Raw genomic sequence first — 26,686 nt, 5'->3', positions numbered from 1 at the left:
ACAGACAGGAAAGCATTGGGAAGAGAGAGAGGGGAAGGATCGGCATAGAACCTCAATCCGGAAATCGAACTCTGGTCGCCGTACTTAACCATTAGGCTATTGGCGCCGACAGAGCCAACATCTTAAACCAACATCATATTGACACCAAAAACTGTCATTTATTCATCAGTTATGGCAACCAAAATCCAACGTCTGATAGATGTCATAGTGGGTCAATTTTTGTCAATTGTCAAAAAATTTCTATTTTCATTTCCAAACAAAATGGAAATGACGTTAGGTTACAACGTCAATCTGATGTCATGTTGACGTCTTGGGCCTGCTGGGTGCATAATATGAGGCCGTTTTGTTCATCATACAGTAAACATCTGTTTAGATGTCACTGATGAGAAGATGACGGATGTTTACTGTATGATGACCGAAATGGCCTTAAACACCCAGCAGGCACAAGATGTCAACATGACGTCAGATTGATGTTGCACCCCACGTGGTGGGGTTGAGCATTTTGTTTGGAAATGAAAATCGGTTTGACGTCAGAACTCAATGTCAGGCCTACGTCAATGTCCAACATCCAACCTAACATTAACCAAATATCAATGTCTAATGACGTTACAGCTTGACGTTGTGTGGACGTTACCACTATGACGTCTACCAGACGTTGGATTTTGGTTGCCATACCTGCCAAATAAATGTCAATATCTGACATCAATATGACGCTGGCTTAAGATATTGGCCTGATGTTGGATTTTGGCTACTTTCTAACAACCTAAAATCGACCAAATATCGACATAATTTGATGTCATTATTGGACATCAAAATAATGTTGTCCTTAGATACTGGCTAGAGATTGAATTTTGGTCACCTGACGTCAAAAACCTAAATCTAACCTAATATTAACATCTTATGACGTATGATCTTATGTTTGCCTGCTGGGCTATAACTAAATGCACTACAGAATGTTATGTTTACACACATCCACAAACTAGATGTAAATGCATCAGCTTTTTACAGCATAATACTCACTACTCACTACTCTTCAGTACTTTTAAAAGGGCTACTTTTTACTCATACTTTGAGTAATATTCACAACATATACTTTTACTCTACTTGCACTACATTTTTGGCAAGTAATGGTACTTTTACTTAAGTATGATTTTTCAGTACTTTTTACACCATTGGTAATTAGTTATTTTACACCACTGGATATTTGAATATACACTGTAAAACCCAACAGTCAACTTTATCAAATGAAATGAGTGTAGTTAACCCAAAATTTACTGAAAGTTAATTCTACTCATTTGAAAAGAGTTTTGAACTCAGTGTTGAAGGTAATGAGTTAATTAAATACCTCATTACTTCAACTTAAATGGAGTAAGTCCATAGTACTCATATAGATTAGTTTTTAAACTCAAATGGTTTGTCGCAATCAGTTTCCTCAAACGGTTTGAGTTGCCTCACTTTATTGGGTTTTACAGTACTCAGTTGGTTCGAGTTCTCTTCATTTCTTGAGTTTTACTGTGCTCAAATTGCTTCGTTTACTCAAATGGATTACGTTCACAGTACTCATTAGGATTCGTTTTTGAACTTAAATGGTTTGTTGTAATCAGTTTTCTTAAATGGTTTGAGTTACACTAACTTTTTGGGTATTACAGTGTATATATAAATATTTTAAACTCTTTATTTTCATTTTCACTGAAAAAAACCCTGCATACAGTACCGCCTAAATCCGTACAAGAAAGAGATGGACCATATATCAAAGCTCTCTTGGAAGTACTCTATCACAGTGAATTTGGCTTACTACAAAAAGAAAGTCAAAACCCTTTCTCCCACCCCACCCATCTAACATTGATCAAAATGTTTGTGGAAGGTTCACAAAAAAAAAAAAAAATACATGCATGAATAACATTTACAATCATAGTATGGAACTGGCTGGGACAAAAAATGTAAAATTGAAGCAAGGTGTACATGGACAATGAGACCAAAAGATACATTCATTCATTCGTTTTCTTTTTGGCTTAGTCCCTTTATTAATCAGGGGTCGTCACAGCAGAATGAACCGCCAATTTATCCAACACCTGTTTTACGCAATCCACACACTCTTGCACACACTCACATACACTATGGCCAATTTGGCTTATTCAATTCACCTGTACCACATGTCTTTGGACTGTCGGGAAAACCAGGAGCATTTGGAGGAAACCCACGCGAACAAGAGGAGAACATACACACTCCACACAGAAATGGCAGCTGGCCCAGCCGGGGCTCGAACCAGCGACCTTCTTGCTGTGAGGCGATTATCAAAATAAAATAATTATAAGATAATTATAAAATAAATAATGAAATAAAATAAATTAATTAATTAATATACAACAGTCTTATAAAACTATATCAGTTCAGTCTATCTGCAAAAATTGTATGAATGGTTCCCAAATCATATTTCCAAGTTCTCTAGCCCACATTTCAAAGGTGAGGACAGCATCAGATTTCCACATTTGTAAAATGAGTTTTTTAAATAATATTATCTTTGTATATTATCTTTTTTGTGACTTATTAGGAGAAAAACCTTTAAATCATCATATGGTGCGGATGAGAAGATTAAATGTTGCCAGATTTTGATGGAAAAACATGCCTACAAAAACATGTATACAAAAATACAAAATCAAAAATCAAAGTGACTCAATGAAGATTAAAATGAAAGTAATATACCAACATTGTTAAATAATTATGCAAAATAGCGAATATGTATGAATAAAGGATAAATGATATGATGATAATATAGAATGAACATAATATAATGTATAAATAAGAAATTACTGTTCACATATATTTCTTTATATAAATAATCAAAATACATTTGTGTATATGGTGGGTAGCGCTGTCGCCTCACAGCAAGAAGGTCGCTGGTTCGAGCCTCGGCCAGGTCAATTGGCATTTCTGTGTTGGCGTTATGCTGCATAAGTTGGCAGTTAATTCCGCTGCGGCGACTCCTGATTAATAAAGGGACTAAGCTGAAAAGAAAATGAATGAAAGTGTATATGATTACAATTCATTCAGCCGTGGCACAGTGGCTAAGGCTGGCAGAGTGCCATGGTTGCCTCACAACAAGAAGGTCGCTGGTTTGAGTTGGCATTTCTGTGTAGAGTTTGCATGTTCCCTCTGTGTTTGCTTGGGTTTTCTCCAGGTGCTCCAGTTTCCCCCACAGTCCAAAGATGTAGGTGAAGGGATGGGGGAATTGAATAAACGAAATTGGCTATAGTGTGTGAATGAGAGAGTCTGTGGGTGTTTCTCAGCACTGAGGGTTGTACTCTCAGTGGTTGCAGGTGGAAAAGCATCCGGCCATCCACTGTGTAAAACAAATGAGTAAGATGAAAGGTAGATATTCAATCTACATTGTAAATGATAGGCCTCTAGTAAATAAATAAATATAAATTAAGTTCATATGAATAAATAAACTTACTTATTATTATTAATAATAATACATTTATCAGGGGTCACCACAGCAGAATGAACTGCCAATTATTTTGGCATATGTTATAAGAGGCGCAGATGCCATTCCTGCCTTCTCATTCACACACACACACACACACACACGCACGCACGCACGCACGCACGCACACACGCTACGGCCTATTTAGTTTGCGCAATACACCTACACGTCTTTGGACTGTGTGGGAAACCGGAGAAAACCCACGCGAACACTGGGCGAACATGCAAAATCCACAGTTTACTAAATATAATAAATTATAATAATTTTAAGTAATAAGTAGTTATAGTTTGTATATATGCATGACATATGTATGAATGCTACATAATGAGTTATGTCATATAAATAATATCTACATATATCATTTAATATAAGCTATCTATTTGTTTTTAAATATATGCACATAAGCTTATACATGTTTACTTATAAAGCGCGGAGATGGCAACACTGTTTGTTACACAAAACTGGCAACACCGAGAAGCAGACATGCGCTTCGCACACGATGTCCTCTCCCAGTGCGCATGTGCAGTGTCACTATACCGGCGGAGGCTGAACGGTAGCAGCTTAAACGACGCAGGGATAAACGAGGCCGTTTTGACAGGTCAGTGCGCCAGTGTGGATAACTTGTGTCTGTCTGGTTTTATTCCGTCTACATGATGTCAAATTCAAAAGATTATAATGTTTAAACACAGATAAAAGGCGTTAGTCGGACAACCTTGTTGGCTGGGTTAGCAGATAAGCTAACAGAGGCTGCTGCGCAGATCTGGGAGGGGGAGGCGAGTCCGCTGTTAAGACGATATTACTAACAAACCTGCTCTTCAGTCGATGATCACTAGCTCGTGAGGAGCAAAAATGACATTTTGTTGACTTAAGTCCGTCGTCTCTGTTTCTGTGATGCGATGATCGGTGAGATTGGTGCGTTTGGCGGCTGTTTTTAGGTGTGGATGGTTTGATGGGTCGATCCTCTTCACTGCGGGCTCTAGCGCCACTGCCCAAAACACACTGACAGATCCATGCAGCCTCTGTTTTATATTATTTTTAGTATTTTGAGGCTAAACATCACAGCTACACTGGGTAGAGATGAATAAATAATAAATGTTATCGTGCAGGGTAGTAGTTTAGCTCAAGCTTTGCGTTTAATCCTTATCTTTTATGAAATATTTTTTAGCAAAAATAGTGTCACAACATTTAGAAATATGTCAGACATGTTGAAAACCGTCTGATAAAAAAACAACAAACAAAATAGAAGTATAGAATAAGTATATATTGAGTCAAAGACAAAAAGATTTATTTATTCAGAAAAAAGTCTAACAAACATTTTTACCATGATTTAAAGAAGACACCAAACTGTTTACATGCCAGAAATCATGTCAGGCATATTTAAAGCAATGGTCTCTTGATGATATATTAGAAGATTTAGGATAGCAGTGCAGTCCTAAAAAAGAAAATATTGCCACAACTACTACTAATAAATAAGAAATAAAAATGATATGAAGTCATTTAGGCCAAAGCACCACTGTTGAACAGTGTAGAAATAGCTGAACTAGTGAATAACTAATACATATCACTATACTTTCTCAGTATTGTTAATTGTTTTATGATCCATTAGGTTTTTAAAATGTTCAGGTTTCATATGAAAGCAAGGTATTGTCTAACTGAAAATGGGCTGATTTACATACATTTACAACACACAAATTTGAGCACCAGTTATTTTTTGCTTCATTTTATTGACATATTCAGAAAGGATTTTGAATGTCTTATTTTATCACTCTGTTGATAAAATATTCTTTTTCAGATTTCACCATATCAGCATAAAATTTACAAATAAAATGTTTTGTGAGCATCTTTTAATGACATCATAAAAACTTAATTTAAGGATTACAGTGAAGCACCAAAATAATAATGAATTTACATTTAAAACTTTTTTCTTTTCTTCATTTTTTACTTATTTATCAGCAAGACAATTTTAATTATTTAAAATGAAATAATGTTGGTAATAGGGCCTGCCCATTATATTGTTTCAGCATCAATATCACAATGTGATCATTCGCAATAGTCGTATCGCAGGATATGCAATGTTGAGTTTATATTATAATTTATCATTTGCGCATGTTTTTTATGCCTGTGATTGTAAAATCTACAAAAGCATTCAGCTATAAAAAATTGTACCATTTGTGCCCTTAACCACGATTAATTTTATTGATTTTTGTTGATTGTATTAATAGATTGTTATGAATGAAAATACTCACAACACATGCAAATACCGAAATGCACTGCAAATAGAACAGACCCCAACGAAAATGTTTCAGGGTAGGTAACCTAAAAAGTTTAAAGATTGTTTATTAGATTTTATAGAGATGCAAATAGTAAGCATTAATTAATCAATGTCTGACTAAACATGTGCAGGAAAATACTCACAACACATGCAAATACAGAAATTGTTTATATGCACTTCCACTACTGAATCATCCCAATCGATTTAACATTATAAATTCTTGTCAAAAACAAAGATATTAAGTCATCTGGTAAAATTATATTCATATCGCAAAATCATAAATTATTGCAATGTTAATTTTTCCAATATCGCGCATCCTTAGTTAGTATTTTTATATATATATTTTATATTTATATTTTTTATATATATATATATATATATATATATATATATATATATATATATATATATAACAAGTAATTAAAAATTGGTATTAATATAAAAGTAATGTGGAAAAAAAGACATGTTATGGAAGCAAAAATGCTCAAAATTTGAAAAAGGTAAATGAAATTTAAGGAAATGATTTGTTTTCTAAATGCATTTTATGTTTCTAATTGTGAACAGTTTATCTCTGGATAAGTTTCTCTTAAAATGTTTACTCTTCTCAAGGTTATTTAACAAGGTATATTAAAATGTCATAACTGGACCTTTCTGTAAGGTTGCTGTCAAATTAGTTTAGTCACTAATGCAGGATGTACATATGTGTGTATATGTGTGGCGTATGTGTGTCTCCACTATGGAAACAAGTGACATTAAATGATCTTCTGAAGAGGTCTGTCGTCTAGCTGAGATCAAGCAAGTCTTGGTGTTTTTTCTATTGTGCTCATCTTGCTTTGATAGTCTCTTTACAGCAGGCAACATCATGAGTCAGGGGAAGGACAATGCACGTCTCAAAAGCTATAAAAACAAATCGCTCAACACAGATGAGATGAGGAGGAGGAGGGAGGAAGAAGGCCTGCAACTTCGAAAACAAAAGAAAGATGAACAAGTAAGTCAAATGGAGATATGAGAGTGACTTGTTTTTTTGCTTTATTATACTCTTGAGGTTTCATTTAAAAATATATTAATTAAAATAGGTAGATTATATTAGATAGATATTAATCAATTTATAGGATGGATGGAAAGAACTTTGAGACAATTTAATGTGAAGTTTTTTTGGTCTATTTTTTTAAGTTTCTCACCAATCTGCTTTTACTTGATTAAAAATTTTTAAAATGATATGTTGTATATAGTGTAAAATATTATATTCGCTATTAACAGAATTACTGGCAGTGCTTCCCACACATAGACTTTACTTGGGTGGGCCGCCCAGGTATATTAACAGGTGCCCAAGTAAATTTTTCTTTGTACCCGCCCAATATAAACAAACATCCGTGAGCGATTAAGAAGTGGAAAATCTTTTCTTCCTTACCCGTTTCATACGGCTTCAACAGCCCCACAGACAGTCTCACGTGCTCTGCAGACCCACGATGACCCGCACATTTTGCGTCCGGCCAGGGTTTCTAAATCTACTAAAATGTCCGGGATTTGGTTTTGCTTTTGTTTTTTAAGCTGTCGTTAATTTTATGCGCAGAGCCGCGAGAGAGCCTTTAAATAATTAATTCTTTAATATAATCGATTCAGAAATCCTTTAGGTTACTAAATACTCGGAGAGGACGAAATTAGATCTAAATTGGTTGCATAATATTTGTACACCATTAGAAATGGGTAATCATCTCATTTGTCTTATTTAAATAATCTACTTGTTTTATTCTTGTTATTATTATAATTTTTAAAGATATTATCTGTTTTCATTTTTTGCCGTCATTTATTTCTCATTTTCTGTATATTTTATTGATTTGATGATGTCAGTACATTACATGTTTTATACATATCTATAATGCTTTGGCAATACTGAATAAAATGTCATGCCAGTAAAACAACCTGAACTTGAATAAGAGATTTTACCTCTCAGGGGGTGCACATGGCTCCTGAATAGCATGAAAGTAAGAGAAATAGTAGATTTTTTTAAAAACTGTATTTCAACAGTGTTTTTTATTTATCTTTAACCCATTGAAAAGAAAGAGTAAAACAGATATTAATAAAAATAGTGTTCAATTAAATTATGTTTTGTTTGTTGCATATAGTTAGCTATTTATGTGCTGTGAGTAAAAGGTGTGTTTTAATCCGGCTACCACCGCAAGTATGTTTCAAACCTGTGGGAAGCACTGACTGGGCTAACAAAAAATCATACTTTAAAATTTAGTTTTTTGAATTGTTGTTATTATTATTCTTATTCTTCTTATTATTATTATTACTTTGAAATAGTTTGTCCAGTAGAATGTACATTTTCAGTTTCATCAAATTAAACTTTCATTTTGAAGAGTTGTTAAGATGCTTGATTGTAAATAAAACAAATAAAATATATTTTTAAGCAAATTAAATTGCAAGTAAAACTGAAAAATAATTGTGAAGTGACACTCAGAGTTGCTCTGGGGATAAAGTTCTAGTTTTGACAAATTCGAACGTTTTTACAGCTGTTCAAGCGCAGAAATGTGGCCACTGTGGAGGAGGATGGAACACTGGAGGATGATGGGATGTCTGACAGCGGATACCTGGAATCACAGGCCAACAATATGGACCAAATCACGGTAGTACAGCAAAACTTAAGGCTAATCATAGCTTTTTACTTACTGACGAAAAAGTAATTGCTTTTTTGTTTTTCCATCATCAAAGGGAAGTGTTATTTCTGAAGACATGATACAGATGATCTTCTCCAGCTCTCCAGAACAACAGCTCATTGGAACACAACGATTCAGAAAGCTCTTATCTAAAGGTGAAATACCCCAAAGACTAAAATTCAAGTATTTGCATAATCATATTAATGCTAAATGATGCTAATTCTGTCCTTGTAACCCTCCGTTAGAGCCTAATCCCCCTATTGATGAGGTTATTGCAACCCCTGGTGTCGTGGAGCGATTTGTTGAGTTCCTGAAAAGAAGAGAGAACTGCACACTACAGGTGATGCATATTTGAGGAATATTAAAATTGCAAGAGATTTATATTTATATATATATATATATATATATATATATATATATATATATATATATATATATATATATATATATATATATATATATATATATATATATATAATTTTTATTTATTTTTTTTTTGTAGATATTAAAACAGTGTGTTGCATCAAGAGAGAAATCACTCTCAGAGACATCACTTATATATAAGGTCTTAAAGAGACAGCAGCCTAAGAAACAAAAAAAACATTCACAGCTCTTGGCTGAATAGGTTTCATATCTTTTTATTTTATTTATTAGGTTCATCTTAGGTCAGACAGAAAATAACACCATAAATACAATATAAATAAAAATGATATTTATAGATTTACATAACATGCTATAAAAAATCATGCACTAATACAATTCACCAAACAAGAAATTATAAGGAAAACATAATTATTCATTAAATAAGTGTATAAATAATAATGTAAAATATTACATATATATATATACACAAAACTAGATAACATTAAAATAATAATAAAACAAACAATTAGATAAAAAGAAATAATAAATAAATTATACGGATAATTTTACAGATATATTTGTCTCCTTAAATTTTAAGAAAAGGGCTTTAGACATTCTGGAACTGTTTTGGCTTTTGTTTTATTGCGAACCAAATCTTTTCCATTATAAGAGCATGTAAAAAATCTAAAACCCATTGCAGATGAGAAGGGGAGGTTTCATATCTTTATTAAAATATGTGGAATTTATTTTATCTGTTTAGAATCTATGCGTTTATGTGTACATTATGAAGGGGCCTACTATCTTTGAAAAAGCCCTGCTATATTTCATCATTCTTATTACATGCATCTGAAATAGTGTACGCGGATTATTAAATCCATATCCACTGAACCAAATCAAGATTTGTTTAAAAAAAGGAGTTGAATTAAGCTTGTGAATCAGAACTGAATCAAATCAGGACGTCTGAATTGATTTCCAGTCAGAAGGAAAAGCCTGCTAGACTGAAAACCCCAAGTCGCAGCCAGTGAATCATCCAGCATGAGTCTCTCCCAGCACATGCTCACACTTCTGGAATGTGTATATTCTGCAAGAATCTTTATTTAATCCCATCGGCTCTTGAATGGTGCATTAGTAGATGTTTTTTGTGCAGTATGGTGACAGACGTCTTGTCTCTGTGTGCAGTTTGAAGCAGCGTGGGTTCTGACTAACATCGCCTCAGGAACATCCCACCAGACGCGTGTGGTCATCCAGGCTGGGGCTGTGCCCATTTTCATTGAGATGCTCTCCTCAGATTTCGAAGATGTACAGGAGCAAGTAAGAATATCATGCTATAGACATTTACAAGGGAGTTTATAGGGCTGGGCAATTAAATAAAATTAAATCGCACGTCCTATAAGAGACACACTGTTGCGCTCTCACACAGATTCTCCAAACACCCATAAAGAAGAAACCCGAAAATTCTCATAGTATTTCATTTTAAGCTGAAGATTTAGTTTGCTTGACTGGTTTGCTTGTAGTGTGAGTGCAAAGCGCGCCTGAGCCCGAAACTGAAGACGAGACAGGACTTTTAAGGGACGGTTTCATATGCAGCACGATGACTTTGTTTGTTTATTAGCGTCAAAAAGTGGCTGATCTGTTCGGCGAAATGGTTGACTGCGTGTCACTGCATCCCAAATGACTAAAACAATATAACTCAAGAAATCTTCATTGTGCTGAGCGAGAGCGCTTCTTACTGAACAGCTCATCATCGATGACGTAAGCATGCTCACGCGCGAATGCAATTTGAGTGCAGGGGCATCGGGGGAGATGGGAGGGGGGACAAGCATGCTTCAAACCGGTTCAGGGCAACTGTACATAGTGTGAGTACGCCCTAATAACCACATAACTATAAAATCTTCTCACAGAAGGATTTATTTCAAACACTCAACTGATTTGGAGTACAATAAAACACATCATTATATATACTGTTTTGATGTGCTGCATTTATTATACAGAGCCATAGTTCACCGAGAAGCTACACAAACAGCAGAACGATTATCTTAATGTCATTATTGTTCGACTTAATCAATTTCTGATTTTAACCTCAATCTTTTCAATGACCTACAGCTTGCTGTAGTAAATGCTGCTCTATCTGAAAGAAATCGTGCTGGAGGTTTAGTAGAAGCAGCTTTACTGACAAAATGCACATGAAATCACCTTTGAAGCATCCAGCCCTAGATCTTCATATACAAACCTGAAATACTCAAACATGTTACAATAAAAGTACTAAAAAGTAAACCTAGTCATGATTCATCAGTAGAAGAAAAAAGTCATTTATTTATTTACTATATATTATATACCTGCAGGTTAACTATGCTTTTATATATGAGCAATGTCACACGAGTAGCAGTGTGATATGGCTGTGTATTGCACTGCTACTCGTGTGATATTGAGTTTTTACAACAGTTTGACAGCATATTCATCTATATAAAAAAGAAAATCCGACACAGAGTGTCTAAAAACCCTTTTGTATGAGGAACTACTACTACTTTCCTCCGCCATTCATTCACATCTACAACTGACATCAGAACAGCAGAAACCGCTGCTACTTCACCAATTGTCTCTTTAGGAGTTCTGATATTGCAGAATATCGCACTGCTGTCAGCCAATCAAATTTGAGAACCGGACAAAACTGTTGTATAAATAAGCATATCTTATATCTGTTAAAAGCTATTAGTTACTAGTTAAAGTAATCAGCTACTAATAAAGTTATGGTAACTATTAACCTTCACATTTCTGATTTGATTATAAGCTGCAAATGAAATGTTTAATCTGTTGTGAACTTTTTTTTATATGAAAGAGTCATATGTAAGTTTGTGATTGTGTTTTTCTTTGCAGGCGGTGTGGGCTTTAGGTAATATCGCAGGCGACAGCACTGAATGCAGGGACTATGTTCTGGACTGCAATATTCTGCCCTCTTTAGTACAGTGAGTTATACAATCGTTTCTTTTAGAGCGTCCGTATCTTTGAATGGCTGTTCTGATAGTGCAGATTTTTATTGCAGGTTATTGGCCAAACAAAATCGCCTGACTATGATGAGAAACGCAGTCTGGGCTCTGTCTAACCTGTGCAGAGGGAAAAATCCACCACCAGATTTTGCAAAGGTAAAAGTCTTGTTTTGTTCTTAACAGTTTACAATTTATTTGTTGAGTGTTTTTTTAACAATGCACATTGTTCCAAAGTAGTTTGCAAATTTAAAATAAATGTTTTTTTCTTATATAAGGTGTCCTGGTTTCCTCAAAAAATATTAAGCATTAATTGTTTTCAACATTGAGAATATTTGTTCAACATTATTTCAACATAAATTATTGATTTCTGAAGGATCATGTGACAATGAAAAGTAGAATAATGGCTTTTAAAAAAGTAGCATTGCCATAAAAATTTGAAATTTGAAACGATAAAATACAAAACAATATTTTTTTCTAAAATAATTTTAAAAATAAAAAGTTATAGAAAATTTCAATGCGTTTTCATATAATATTAAATGAATAATTATCATCCCATCCTCTAACTTTTGAACGGTAGTGTTTATTTGTTTATTTTGGCACTGACAGTGGTTGAGGATCTGGTTAGGAAAGGACAACACACAAACAACAGTTGCATTACAGCTGTAGCTTGAGACATTAAACAAAAAGCACATCAATTATTAACAACCAGAAGCTTGTCTGTAGAGTTTATGTGACTTAATTACTGTTGTTGTACAAAACATCCATACATTTCTTTAAATTCATCATCTGCCAAATGAATAGATGTAAATAAGGAGGGCATGATAAATGAGAAATGGCTGCTGCTACATGACAGACAAGTAAATAAAACGGTCATTGTCAATTCTTATTCATTCATGGTGTTGCCTGAGGGTGTCGTGGTTACTAAAACATGTTATTAATAATTATGCTTAATTATTCTTAATCATTATTTTTAAATATGGAATAAAGTTGTATGTATATATTTTAAAATAATGCATTTGCATACTGGCATGAATTAAAGTACTATGAACAAAATAATTCTGATATTTATTTACTTATTCTTAATCTTAAAGTGCAATCTAATTTGTATTTGTGTTTTAATGCAGGTGTCACCGTGTCTCAGTGTTCTGTCCTGGCTGCTCTTTGTGAATGATACTGATATTCTGGCTGATGCATGCTGGGCTCTTTCTTATCTGTCCGACGGTCCCAATGAGAAGATCCAGGCTGTTATTGACTCAGGAGTCTGTCGCAGACTAGTGGAGCTGCTGCTGTAAGACATTGAAGAATGATAAATAGTTTAAGCCCTTGATAAACTCATTACAATGTTTTTTTTTTGTTTTAAAAAGCTTGAAAAACCTGATCAGCATTATACTATACATCATATATGCTCTGACCAGTTTCCTCTAATTATCAAAAACACTAACAAAAATGAGTGAGAAAACAGCATTTAAGAAGTTATCTGGTATTAGTTATATAGAAATGTTTGCATCAACTCTGCAATTTGACCTTCCATTTAGGTCTAACCTCAGTAGACTGAATTAGGTAAATGATCCCCAGAAAATTATATTTTTATGCCAAAGAAGGTGGAGCCTCAGAGCCACACATACTTGTTACATAATTAACACAAACCAGTGGTAGTTTAATGGTGTTTATCACTGGAAGAAAAAGTTAACTTTTTTTTTTTTTTTGGACTATTTTAAAGTCCTAAAACAATTTTTAAGGCTGCAATTACACTGCATGGTTCAAGTCACTCAATTGCGATTTATTTATTTATTTTTTCTCCCAGATCAGATATGGCCCATGTACAGTTGAAGTCAGAATTATTAGCCCCCCTGTTTATTTTTTCCCCAATTTCTGTTTAACAGAGATTTTTTTTTTCAACACATTTCTAAACATAATAGTTTTAATAACTTATCTATAATAATTGATTTATTTTATCTTTGCTATGATGACAGTAAATAATATTTGACTAGATATTTTTACAGCTATATTATACAGCTGTATATTATACAGCTTAAAGTGACATTTAAAGGCTTAACTAGATTAATTAGGTTAACTAGGCAGGATAGGGTAATTAGGCAAGTTATTGTATAACGATGGTTTGTTCTGTAGACTATCGAAAAAATATATAGCTTAAAGGGGGTAATAATTTTGTCCTTAAAATGATTAAAAAAAATTTAAAACTACTTTTATTCTAGCCAAAATAAAACAAATAAGACTTTCTCTAGAAGAATAAATATTATCAAGCATACTGTGAAAATTTCCTTGCTCTGTTAAACATCATTTGGGAAATATTTAATAAAGTAAAAAAAAATTCAAAGCAGGCTAATAATTCTGACTTGTTATTCCGATTTACTCAAATCAGATTCAGGCCTTGTTCATATGTGGAAATTTATTTGATATGAATCGGATCCGTGGCCTCGTGTCTCCAGTGTTATCTGGTAGATCAGATTTTCACCTGTCAATGCAAGTCGTGAGCCATTAAAAACCTTATCGAATCACGTCAACTCTAACAAAAAAAGCAATTATATTGTCATATATGAGAACTTTTCTGTCATAAACAATACTAAGACAACTTGTCAAGGTATAAAAAAATTTAACTCTGCGAACAGATTAAATACATGAACGGAGAAAAAAGCTCTATTTTATTATCAGTTGTCAGTCAGCGCCTGCTCTTTTTTTTTTTTTTTTTTTTCTGGCCATTGCGTCTTGTCATTGTGTGCAATGTAAATGCAGACAATCGGATAAGAGTCACTTTTTAAAAATGATGTTAGCAGGTCATCAAAAAATTTGCATACAGTCACAAAATCGAATTTGACCATCAAAATTTGCAGTGTAAATTCGGCCTATGTGGCTGTAACTTGTTTTGAAATCACATCCTTGTCAGGTTTTCACAACAGAACTAGTACCAAATTAGCCCCCAAATTGCCCAATAATACCAAAACTGAAAATATGGCACTGTCCATTTGTAAGATACTTATTTTACATCACTGTATGTGTTATACTGTACACAGTTTCATCTTTGTAAATTAATGTATATTAGTATTTAGAAATAATCTTACCTTAAGATTGACTGCACAGCTAGCATCGTATTGTTTATGTGACTGTTGCGGTCTGTCCAGTTAAAAATGTAATGTCAGAACGGAATCCCAATCTAGTGAAATTAATTTTAACTAAACATTTTGTTAAAGATCAAATGTAAACATATTAATGAAATGGCAAATTGATGGACTTTCTTCTGTAGATTACATATATTTTTGCAATTAATATTTAGCAGCAGTCTGGGAGAGTCCTGGTGATTTGTTACCATGGATACAAAAACGGCCTTGAATGCAATCTCAAGTGTGCCCATCATCCTAACACAGTTTATATCAGTTTGTTAGAGTAAAATATTTTAATGAAACCATATTAATATAATGAATGTTAAATCTTTAACCCGCAGAATAATCAAAACAACCTAGTTCTGTGGGAAAACTACAGACCTGGCAACCCTGATGGCATCACACGAAATGGCCTTATTTGTTTTATATGAGGGCTTTTCGCATTTTTATATTTTTACTTCAAGTCATATAAAAGGATCAGTTTTTTTAAAATGAGATTCGTTTGTGTTCCAGACATGCAGAATATAAGGTGGTGTCTCCTGCTCTAAGAGCCGTGGGGAACATAGTGACAGGAGATGACCTACAGACTCAGGTAATTTTATTGATTTTTTTTTTTTTTTTTATCCTCAGTAAGGATTGTGTGTTTTCAGATGTTACGTTGATTGTTTTCTTACGAGCAGGTGATTCTTAACTGCTCTGCCCTGCAAAGTCTTCTTCACCTGCTGAGTAGCCCCAAAGAGTCCATTAAAAAAGAGGCATGTTGGACCATCTCCAATATCACAGCTGGCAATCGTGCACAAATACAGGTATATATGCATGACTGAAGAGTCTAAAATATACCTCAATGAATATTAACTTCTTGTTTGTTGAACTGTTGTTTTACAGGGACATTTTAAGAATGTTTGGCAAATACTTCAGTAATTGACTTAATACTAATAGACTTATAATAGTAAATTCTACAGTGGTTTTTAATCATTTTATAGTAAAGTGCTTGCATTAACACATTGTGGTCATTTTATAGTTGCTGTTGTAATATAACATCTATAATAATATCAACAATCGATCCAATATTGTAAGTTTTCAACAACAATATATACACCACAGTTACAGAACTAAAAACTAAGTATCCTACAGTAATTATTACAGTTTATCAGTACACAATAGTTAAAAGTAGCTACAATTAAGGTTAAGGTTAATACTCTAATATTTACAATATAATACACTTTACTACTGTGTGGTTAAAAATGAACTATGAGTTACCTTAGTATTTTTTAATCCTGAGAGTGTCTGGGTTGAACTATATTTTAATAGGCTTCTTTATGCAGTGAATGCTTTTGAACTTTCACGTTGTGTTTTTGTTTGTTGTTTTCAAAGTAAATTACATACCCAGTCTCAGTTTGTTCATCATCAAAACAACAGTTGCAATATTATCATTTTATTCCATAATCTCTTGATTCTGATTGGTAGTAGTTCCAATCAGTTTTGATCAATATGCTTCAAAATATTTGTAAAGAGGTAGCTAACACCTATTACTATGAGCTATTAGTTATGCCGTGTCATTTACATGCACACACAAACGCACACACACATAATCTCTCTAATGCATGCCCTCTGTCTGCCTTTGACTGATTCAAAGCAGGGAGATCAATATAACTGACAAATATTCAGTCAGATATTTGGTAACACTTTACTTGGAGTGTACATAAGTCGTAAAACCTTTATAATCGTGACATGACAACTGTTATTAAGTGTCATTTGCTCAATTATGTCATTTTAAATGCAAAGATGACATTGTTACTTGACATAAACAAATACATCACAACCAGTCTTCAACTTGACAGTACTAAGATAACATTACTTGTCATAAATCTGTCATAAACATGATTGCTATGAAGCGATATACTTGTGTCATGAATATTTTTCTGATTACAATTTCAGTGGAACAATCTGTATTTGTCATTAACATACCTTATTAAGTGTTAAAACTGTTGTCAAATCATTTTTAACTGTGTCCTTCATATTTAGCTTGTGCCACTGTAGTTGAGGTCATAAAATATATGAAAGACGGTGGTAGAAAATTCATGTTCATAATGGCTTCATGACGATCATGTTTATGACAGATTTATGACACGTTTTGTTGTCTAGGTAATGTTAAATTATCATGACGAGACAAAAACAGGTTGTGATGTATTTATGTCACGTTGTCATAACAAACAATGTAATCTTTGCATTTAAAATGTCATAACTGAGTGAATGAAACTTAATGACAATTGTTGTAAGCATGCGTAAAATCTCATTCACATTCATTCATGTCATGATTATAAAGGTTTAATGACAGTCTTATGAACACCCCTTCAAGTAAAGCGTTATCAGAAAGGGCACTGCAAAGTTTATATAATTAAATATTTCACCCACTTAAGCGTAAAGTGCAACATTGTAACAATGTCCTCCCCCTGTCTTGCTACTAAGCAAACAATCTTCATGTCTAAAAATGTCTGTTTTTCTCTCACACTCTTTCCTTTGGTCTCTGTAACTTGTAGATGGTGATCGACGCAGACTTATTCCCCCCATTAATAAGTATTCTGCAAGTAGCTGAGTTTCGTACAAGGAAGGAGGCGGCGTGGGCCATCACAAACGCCACATCTGGAGGATCTGCTGAACAAATCAGGTGATGCAGAGCACCAGTTAACCCTGTTACTCATAATCTGATCACTTCCTCCACCAGCGAAGAAGGTGACTTTAGATTTCAATTCTTCGCTCTTCTCCACAGGCATCTTGTTGAGCTTGGGTGCATTAAGCCCTTATGTGACCTCCTGACGCTGATGGACTCAAAGATCGTACAGGTGGCACTGAATGGCTTGGAAAACATCCTGCGACTGGGTGAGCTGGAAGCTAAAAGAGGAGGAGGAATCAACCCCTACTGCGCCCTTATCGAGGAGGCATATGGTATGTTAACCACCATATTTGTGACCCAGGACACCACAAAACCAGTTTTATGTGTTGTTTTCATAAAATTAAGATTTATTTATCACAGGAAAGCTGAATAAATAAGCTTTTCATTGATGTATATTTTTAAGATATGGTAATATTTGGCAGAGATATGACTATTTGAAAGTCTGAGGCTTCTCAAAAATCTAAATATTGAGAGAGTCACCTTTTGAAGTTATTTAAATGTAGTTTTTACCAATGAATATAACTAATCAAAAGTTAAGTTTTAATATATTTACAATTGAAATTACTGTCTTAATGGAACATGATCTTTATTTAATATTCTAATGATTTTTGGCAAAAAAAAATTAAATAAATAAATAAATTGAAAAAAGTATGTGTGTGTGTATATATATAAATATATTCTTTCCCACAATTTCGGATTAATGGAGAGATTTTTTTCAACATTTCTGAACATAATAGTTTTAATAACTCATTTCTAATAACTGATTTATTTTATCTTTGACATGAGGACAGTAAATAATATTTGACTAGATATTTTTCAAGACACTTCTATACAGCTTAAAGTTACATTTAAAGGGCACCTATGGTAAAAAATCTACTTTTCAAGCTGTTTGGACAGACATATGTGCATGTATGGTGTATAGACCGTCATATTGGGGTGATATAAGCACACCCAGTGCTTTTTTTTTTTTCAATTTAACAACATAAAAAACGGTGGACCAATTGGAGCGGTTTTCAAACCGACCGCAACTTTACGTAGGAGAGCGGTTCCCCCCGCCCACCAATATTGATTGACAGGCGCGTCATCATATCCTCAGTTTGTTGATTCACGTCCACCATTTTCAGCGTGAGTCGAAGCGATATCACTAAAGGAACACCCTAGCTCTATTTTTAGATGCAAGGCTCATTGGGCTCAACACAAGAGCAATATTCTCCACATTATCGCTCTAATCAGAATTATTGTTTGTATCTTTAGGTGGGTTTGCAAACATGTGTACTTCTCATTGAGTCTACCTTATACTTCAGTCATTTGCATTTCTCGAGATCCCAGAGGCTCCCTGTGATCTTAACTAGCATGCGTTTTAGAATTCTAAACATCGGTTTCTATCAGGGTACACTCAAGTCGATGGCTGGGTGCTGCGGACCGCTGCAGAAACCTGTTTAGAATTCAAAAACTGCGTGGCGCGACGATTCGGGACACTTCATGTTTCTGCCGCGCCTACAGAGAGTGTCTGGTGTGCTGTGTCGCGGCTTCGAGCGGCGCATCCTGGTGCCTCAGTCAAAGTTAATTCAGTGTGCGTGGTTATTAGTTTTTGTGTACAAGCTCGGCACTTGAAACTAGCACACAGTTGGCTGTAAAACAGTACAAAGACACAAATGATTTTGTACTCTCTGCTTGGTCTGTGTCCGAGTCGTACATGTACGACTAATTGCTGAACCTCTCAGTCTGCCTGTCAAACTCTGTTGCAAACGCAGAGCGGGTGAGCTCATGGCCCCGCCCCCTTGTTACGTTGGCGGGAAGCCGAAACTAATTTACATGTGAAGCAACACACCCATAAATCAGCGAACTGTGGACACGCCCCTAACATGACACTTTTTAACACATTATAATAAAAAATCTGAATTGTGTTTTAAACTGAACCTAAACTGGCACACTCAGAAGAACCATAATATTAATATTAAATTATAAAAAAGAGGTAAACTATGTGCCCTTTAAAGGCATAATTAGGTTAATTAGGTTAACTAGGCACGTAAGGGTAATTAGGCAAGTTATTGTATAACGATGATTTGTTTTTGTAGACAATCGAAAGAAAATATAGCTTAAAGGGGCTAATAATTTTGACCTTAAAATGGTGTTTGAAAAATTAAAATCTGTGTTTATTCTAGCCGAAATAAAACAAATAAGACTTTCTCCAGAGGAAAAAATTTTATCAGACATACTGTAAAAACTTCCTTGCTCTGTTTAACATCATTTGGGAAATATTTAAAAATATATAAATTCATAGGGGGGCTAATATATGTGACTTCAACTGTATATATTATTTTGACCCATACAAAGTGTTTTTGGCTATTACCAAAAATATACCATTGCAACAATTAGCATTTATATGGATTTATTCACAGATTTGTTATGAAAATCATTTAAAGATCCATTAAATGGAACCTTTTAAGCCGAAATACACACTGGAGCTGAATTCAGTTGTCTTTTCACAAACATATGAGCTACCTAAAAGGCATTCACCTGAATTTAAATTGGTATAGAATATAACTGAAATTAACAGCAAGTTGATTGTGATAAACAAACAAAAAAACACTTTATCATGGAAATAAATAAGCCACATAGCAAAGTATCCTGACCTGCACTTGTCTAAATTATTAACAAAACCCTAAAACACTTAATATTTATCACTTAGAGTTTATGGACATGGCCATGCTTTCCAAACAAAAACATAGCGAGATGCTTCTGTCAGTAGTGGTTTAGGTAAAAATCTGTAATATAATAATGTAATATTACTTTTGTTAAAAATAGTGGCTATCAAACCTTTTGTGTTGCCACTCCTGATACAGTGTTTACTCTATCAAAGTATATTTAAGTTTTGTTGTGTATAATGTCATACTTTATAGAGTAATAGTAGGGCTGCACGATTTTTTTTTTGTAATTTTAGTTTTTTATTTGAAAAAGAATGTAAAATGCTACAGTAACCAGAAGAATATATTTATTTTTAACTACTACCCCTGATGACAGTGCTAATAACCAGATAATCAGTGCTTAATAGAGAAGTTGTGAGGGGCATTTCCTTCTCTGTACTACTAGTTTGTTTGTAGCAGTTGAAGCAGCTAACCAGAGATTCCGGTTCTTCATGATTAGGGGAAATTGAGAATTGTTGTTCAACAATTACCGAGCAGGATTATGTAACAAAGTCTCTGTGCATCCTGGTTCACAAAACTTACAATAAGGATGTGATGATAAATTAATGATATGGTAAATGCAGTTAAATATGCTCTGTGAAAAATTTTAGAATGAATGAATTGATGATTCACATTGTTTCATAGTAGATTACATCAGATAAACACTATATATATATATATATATATATATATATATATATTAGGGGTGGGCGGTACACCGGTGTCATAGTCATCACCGGTGTGACATTGCGCCACGACATGGATTTTCTAATACCGTCAATACCGTAATAAATCAATTATGCACCTTAAACGGCTGCATTTACATCAATAATAGCTAATTCTAAATAATAAGGCATTCAATTTTCTTCAAACGTTCAGTTGTGGTCTGAATACCTGTCCTTATACTACAGGGCTCGAAATTGCAACCATTTTGGTCGCATGAGTGCCCGAAATGTAATCTATGCGCCCTCATATTATATTTGGGAGCATTTGTGCGACTGAATATAATGGTTGTAGTGCAATCTGATTTGATTTTCTCTAAAAACTTGCTGAATTGCTCTACCCTGCCGCTGTATTGGTTCGTATTAGCTGTCAATCACTCAACGCTTCCCGCTGTCATATAACAGGGAGCTTTTGTTACTGCAGGAAATGCAAACAGCTGAAGAATGAAAAGTACACAGGTTTGCAAACCTCACCTAAAGTTATAATAAAATAATAATGATAATGGCGCAGATGACAGCGATCATAACATGAGGTAAATGTTGGTCCGCCAGCTGAGATCAATCAAGTGTTTTCGGAGAAGGTGCCTGAATCTTGATGCGTTGCATTCACCGCGTGTTCAGCGCAAATGTCCGCTAAATATAAAGTCTAATACTGTAGACATCATCGCCAAAGAAACTCTCCTTTACTAAGTTTACACTGAAACTACAGCTCATAACAAAGAGCGGTATTGCGCCGGTGGTCATCATGAGAATCCTGCTCTGTCTGCTTATAAATTAGTGCGGCTGACTTGCCTGCTTTATTCCAGAAACACAGAGAAATGAAGATCAGCTCATAACGAGACTGAGCATTTAAAATGACCCAAACCGAAACTTTTAAAGAGTGATAGAAGTGAGACTTTCTTTTGTCTGTTCTTCCTTGAGATGTATATTATTTTGCTATTTAAAGTAATAACATGATATTATACCGTCACCGTTCAAAAGATGAAAAATACCGTGATATTAATTTTAGGTCATATCGCCCACCTCTAATATATATATATATATTCTTCATATATATAATATATATATGATTGTTCCTTATAAATATAGATTTCCGTATTTTCCAATCTCAATGGGGTGACCCCTGTAATTTGTGTAAAACCGATTATTTATTTATTTATTTTTATTTTTTTAACACACAAGAAGGAGCAGTAACTGCTTCTTTCCAGTCGTCATTGAGGGACGTAATTGTAGACCTACCTAGGCTACTTTGTATATAATATGATATTGTGTAGTCCTGTAATGTGCGCGAATGAGGGAGCCACTGACAATATGCAAGATCATAAAACTGCTTTGAATCTACGCTTTGAATGTGTGTGCAACTGTGCAGATTTTTCACTCTCACATTTGCATATCACGACCATGTGTGTGTTATGTACATTATAAATAAAGCCGCACAACCACATTTATTATTATGCTCTACAAATCATCTGTTCTTATGTCTTCATTTATTCAGTGCTACAGCCCAGCACATGAAATGTAATACCAGGGGCTTTCGTAAGTTTAGATGATATTAGAAATTTATAAAAATATATTTTAGAATTGATTAAAAGTATTAAAAATTATTCGACTACACTGAAAGAAAGGGAAAGTGACAACTCCTTTTTAGTGATGTATTTTTTTCAGGGTGGAATGTTAAAGTAGCGTATATTAGACTACTCAATTCAATTGGACTTAATATTTTAAGGCCTTTAAAAGATTTAATGGCTTAAAACAGTTAATTGTTGACTGACAAGTAGTTTATTTATCACGTAGAATAAAGTGTCTAAATTACTGCAAAAATTATATTCTGTGGACACAAGGGAACTTACTGAGTTAGTGGCGCCATCTATCGGCGGTATGTGGATCTGTCCTGACATTGAGGTACAAAGTAGGCTATTAACTATGTACATTTTTATTACTATATAAATTTAAAAACTTTTTTTTTTCATTATAATGGCTTGGGAGGGGAAAAAAAGAGGCTTTCCTTCTTTATTTTGTTCTTGACATTAGATGCGTCCCAAATTGCATACTTGTGCAGTATTCTACGCCATTTTGTAGTGTAAATAGAGTGTGCTTTCACTCTGAAAACTCTATAAGTGCACTTTAATTACCAGGATGATGCACTTATTCAACCTATAAAATGAAGTGTGAAATGATGGACACTTCACACACACGTAGCGGAAGGGGAAGAGCTATCGGGCACACGTCAGCACATTTTGTATTGTGAATCACTGTTCTCCTACAAGAGTGATTATAGCGCCTCCCGATGGTGAATGCGGGTATACTCATGGATGGTATTATTTGGTAGTTTGGTCATTCATTTCACTTACTTTACAAACGTCATCAGGGAAACGGTTTGAATTTCCACTTAGTAAAAAAATTATTAGTGCTCCATTTGGGACGACACTACATACATGTACTATACTGTTAAGTGTGTAAGTGCATAAGTACATGGTGCATAACGTGCCATTTGGGACACAGCTATTATATGGCTGTAATTGGTTCTTAGTGGTCTTCAGACCCTTCACTACATCCCAAAAATAAATCCTTTTATAAATCTAAAGCATTGATAATCTTGTCAGTGTCAATAATGATATGTTATTTCAGGAGATTCAACAGTTTCGGTGTTCCTATTAGTTATAAATGCTTCAAGCTAAATTGATGAGTGAGCTGGTGTGAGGGTCATTTTTGAAGTTTGGCAAAAATAGCTTGCCAAACTAAGCTTATGAAGAATGAAAAAGGACTTCACTGAGAACGTATCAGCCCTCAAGATATTATATATTTTATTATTATTATTATTATTATTTAGCGCTTCCCTTGTCATCGAAAACATTATTTTCATCAACTAAAATGAAAGTAGAATAAATCCGAGCTAAAATGACAATGCTTATTTTACATTTGTTTTGTATCAGGCTTAGACAAGCTGGAGTTCCTCCAGGGCCACGAGAACCAGGAGATCTACCAGAAAGCTTTCGACCTGATCGAGCGCTACTTCAGCACCGATGATGAAGATCCGTCCCTGGCGCCTGCCGTAGACCTCCAGCAGCAGCAGTTCCTCTTCCAGCAGTGCGAGGCTCCCATGGAGGGTTTCCAACTTTAACACTGTCCATCACCCCCATTTCTTCTCCAAGCAATCCACCCTGGAGGGTGTGAGACGCCCCCCCTGACCCAAGAGAGCGAAGGATTCAACAAACGAACATTTCAAGTAGAGTGTGAATTTTACAAGAGCGTGTGTTGCCGGTCAACCCATTTCCTCCCTCTTGTCCTACTTCCCTGGTGTCATCGGCCCAGTCCAGAATGATGGCCACATGCAGAAAATGTGATTTAGTAGACTTAAACATCCCACTTCCTTCATTTAGCCCTTCAAAGCACGCATATCCCATCAGTCCCGATTCAGGAAAACTGCATCCAGCAACGAAGTTGAGGAAAGCTGGGAAAAGCACAGCTTGTTTGGTGTGACTGCAATATTGACTCCGACAAGGGATCTGTTTTTTCATCTGATTTCAAACACTGGACTGACCGTGTGACTGTGTTTGCATGTCTCCAAAATTACCCGCCCTGAATACAGTGAGATTGAAGGACGCCCAACGAAGGACCTTCTCATTTGACCCAAACAACTCAAAGACGGACTTGAAGGGTTTGGTCTGCGATTTCTGAATGGTGATTCCAGTCAGACAGTGCTTTTTTTGACACGCATTGAACATGCATTCCGACAATGACTGAACATTACAGGCTCTGCCTCTCCTTTTAGGGTTACACACAATTTGCACCTTTGGAATTCTGGGAGGTGGAATCTTGCCACTCACTGAGACTGCTGGACAGGCAAAAAAAAAGACAGGTTCTGGATCCTGTGCATTTCACTATTTGATACTTCAAAAGTACAATTTCACACGAGCATCATCTTCATCAGCACTTTACGTTAATAACAGACACCGTTTGTTTAGATTCCAGCCTCTGTAATCAGTTTTAGGCCCCTCGAAAATACTTCTCAGGATGCAGAGGATGTATTCACAGAAAACACTAAGTATTCAAGAGTGCTGAGAAAAACCAACCCTTCCAAGCTTCCACTATATGTTAACAAACTGAAAGGCTTTCGCTTCCCAACAAGTGTGTGTGTGTGAGACAAACATTAATATTAATGTCTAATCATGCTAAATGCGCACACATTCAGACAAACCAGTGACTAGAGAGGTATATAAGGAAAAGTACAGAGCAGCGACTTGCTCTGGTTTGTTTTTCTCTTTGATTTTATTGTATTTCCGCGATGGTTAGAATCTCTTAATACCGAAGGTGCCATAATCCTTATTGAAAATGACAAACAAATGGACTTTCAAGAAGACCGAACAATTTTATCAACTAAATTCAATCGTCAAATTTGACTGGGTATTAGCTCAAGATATGATTGTTTACTTGCGTTTTATTTTTTCTTATTTCAATGTCAGATTCTTCCCAAGAGATGACCAGCTCTTTTGTGTTCAATACTGCTGTCGTATTGAGGTTGTGTAACTGTTCTCTGTTACGCCATTTGCATAAATGCTGTTTCATGAAGCGTGGTGGTCCATTGATTTACTGGACGTCTGTCTTTGCTTTTAAGAGTGCGGTCACAGGTGGCAGGTTTAGTTTAATTAAAACATTCAAGTGCGATTTGCTCTGTTAGAGCGATTCGTTTCGATGAACTTAACATTCACACTGAACAGGCAAACAGACATTGCTGAAAAATATTCTCGGAAGAACGTCTCTACTGTGAAGCTAAGATTAATCCTAATAAGATTCTATTCTAATTCTGCGATTAATTTTTCAAATTACATCGCTATTCAGGTGACACGGTGGCACTGTAGCCTCACAGCAAGAAGGTCGTTGGTTCGAGTCCCGACTGTGTCAGTTGACATTTCTGTGTGGAGTTTGCATGTTTTCCCAGTGTTGGGTTTCCTCCTGGTGCTCCGGTTTCCCCCACAGTCCAAAGACGTGTGCTATAGGTGAATTGAATAAACTAAATTGACCATAGTGTATGTGTGTGAATGCAAGAATGTATGGGTGTTTCCCATTGCTGGATTGCTGCTGGAAGGGCATCCGATGCATAAAACATGTGCTCGATAAGTTGTCGGTTTATTCTGCTGTGGTGACCCCTGATAAATAAAGGGACTGAGCCGAAAAGAAAATGACCGAATGAAGGAATGAACCTGGCTATTCTCTCTTGAATCTATGGTGAGCTGAACAGTAGATGGCGCTGTATGATTTACAAACAGCCAAACTCTGCATGCATGCAATTCTGAACAAAAGCAACTTGAACCTAATTATTAAATTAATAATTCAATTCAATTCACCTTTATTTGTATAGCGCTTATACAATGTAGATTGTGTCAAAGCAGCTTCACATAAAAGGTCACAGTAAATAGGAACAGTGTAGTTCAGTTTGTAGTGTTTAAATTCAGTTCAGTTCAGCTCAGTTCAGTGTGGTTTAATAATCACTACTGAGAGTCCAAATATTGAAGAGCAAATCCAACGATGCGCAGCTCTATAGATCCCGAACCATGCAAGCCAGTGGTGACAGCGGAGAGGGAAAAAAACTTCACTGAAAGGCGGAAGTGAAGAAAAAAAACCTTGAGAGAAACCAGACTCAGTTGGGCACGACCATTTTAATTTCTCCGCTGGCCAAACGTCTTGTGCAGAGCTGCAGTCTCAGTGGCGGAGGCTGGAAGC

General features: G+C 35.0%; 1 protein-coding gene across 1 annotated transcript; it reads left to right on the top strand.

Annotated features, from left to right (window-relative positions):
- Positions 1–3,967: 3,967 nt before the first annotated feature.
- kpna1 (karyopherin alpha 1 (importin alpha 5)) lies at positions 3,968–25,534 on the top strand. Its single transcript, XM_056450145.1, has 14 exons — positions 3,968–4,082; positions 6,608–6,744; positions 8,273–8,386; positions 8,472–8,571; positions 8,662–8,756; positions 9,959–10,090; positions 11,654–11,742; positions 11,820–11,919; positions 12,888–13,051; positions 15,396–15,474; positions 15,563–15,688; positions 17,423–17,550; positions 17,653–17,828; positions 23,899–25,534. The coding sequence occupies exons 1-14, from the start codon at positions 3,968–3,970 to the stop codon at positions 24,084–24,086; spliced, it is 1,743 nt and encodes a 580-aa protein (XP_056306120.1). The 3' UTR covers positions 24,087–25,534.
- Positions 25,535–26,686: the final 1,152 nt, after the last annotated feature.

This window comes from Danio aesculapii, chromosome 24, assembly GCF_903798145.1.
Source record: "Danio aesculapii chromosome 24, fDanAes4.1, whole genome shotgun sequence".
Taxonomy (NCBI): Eukaryota; Metazoa; Chordata; class Actinopteri; order Cypriniformes; family Danionidae; genus Danio; species Danio aesculapii.
Note: the sequence above shows the minus strand (reverse complement) of the source record. Positions and strands in the feature narration are given on the sequence as shown.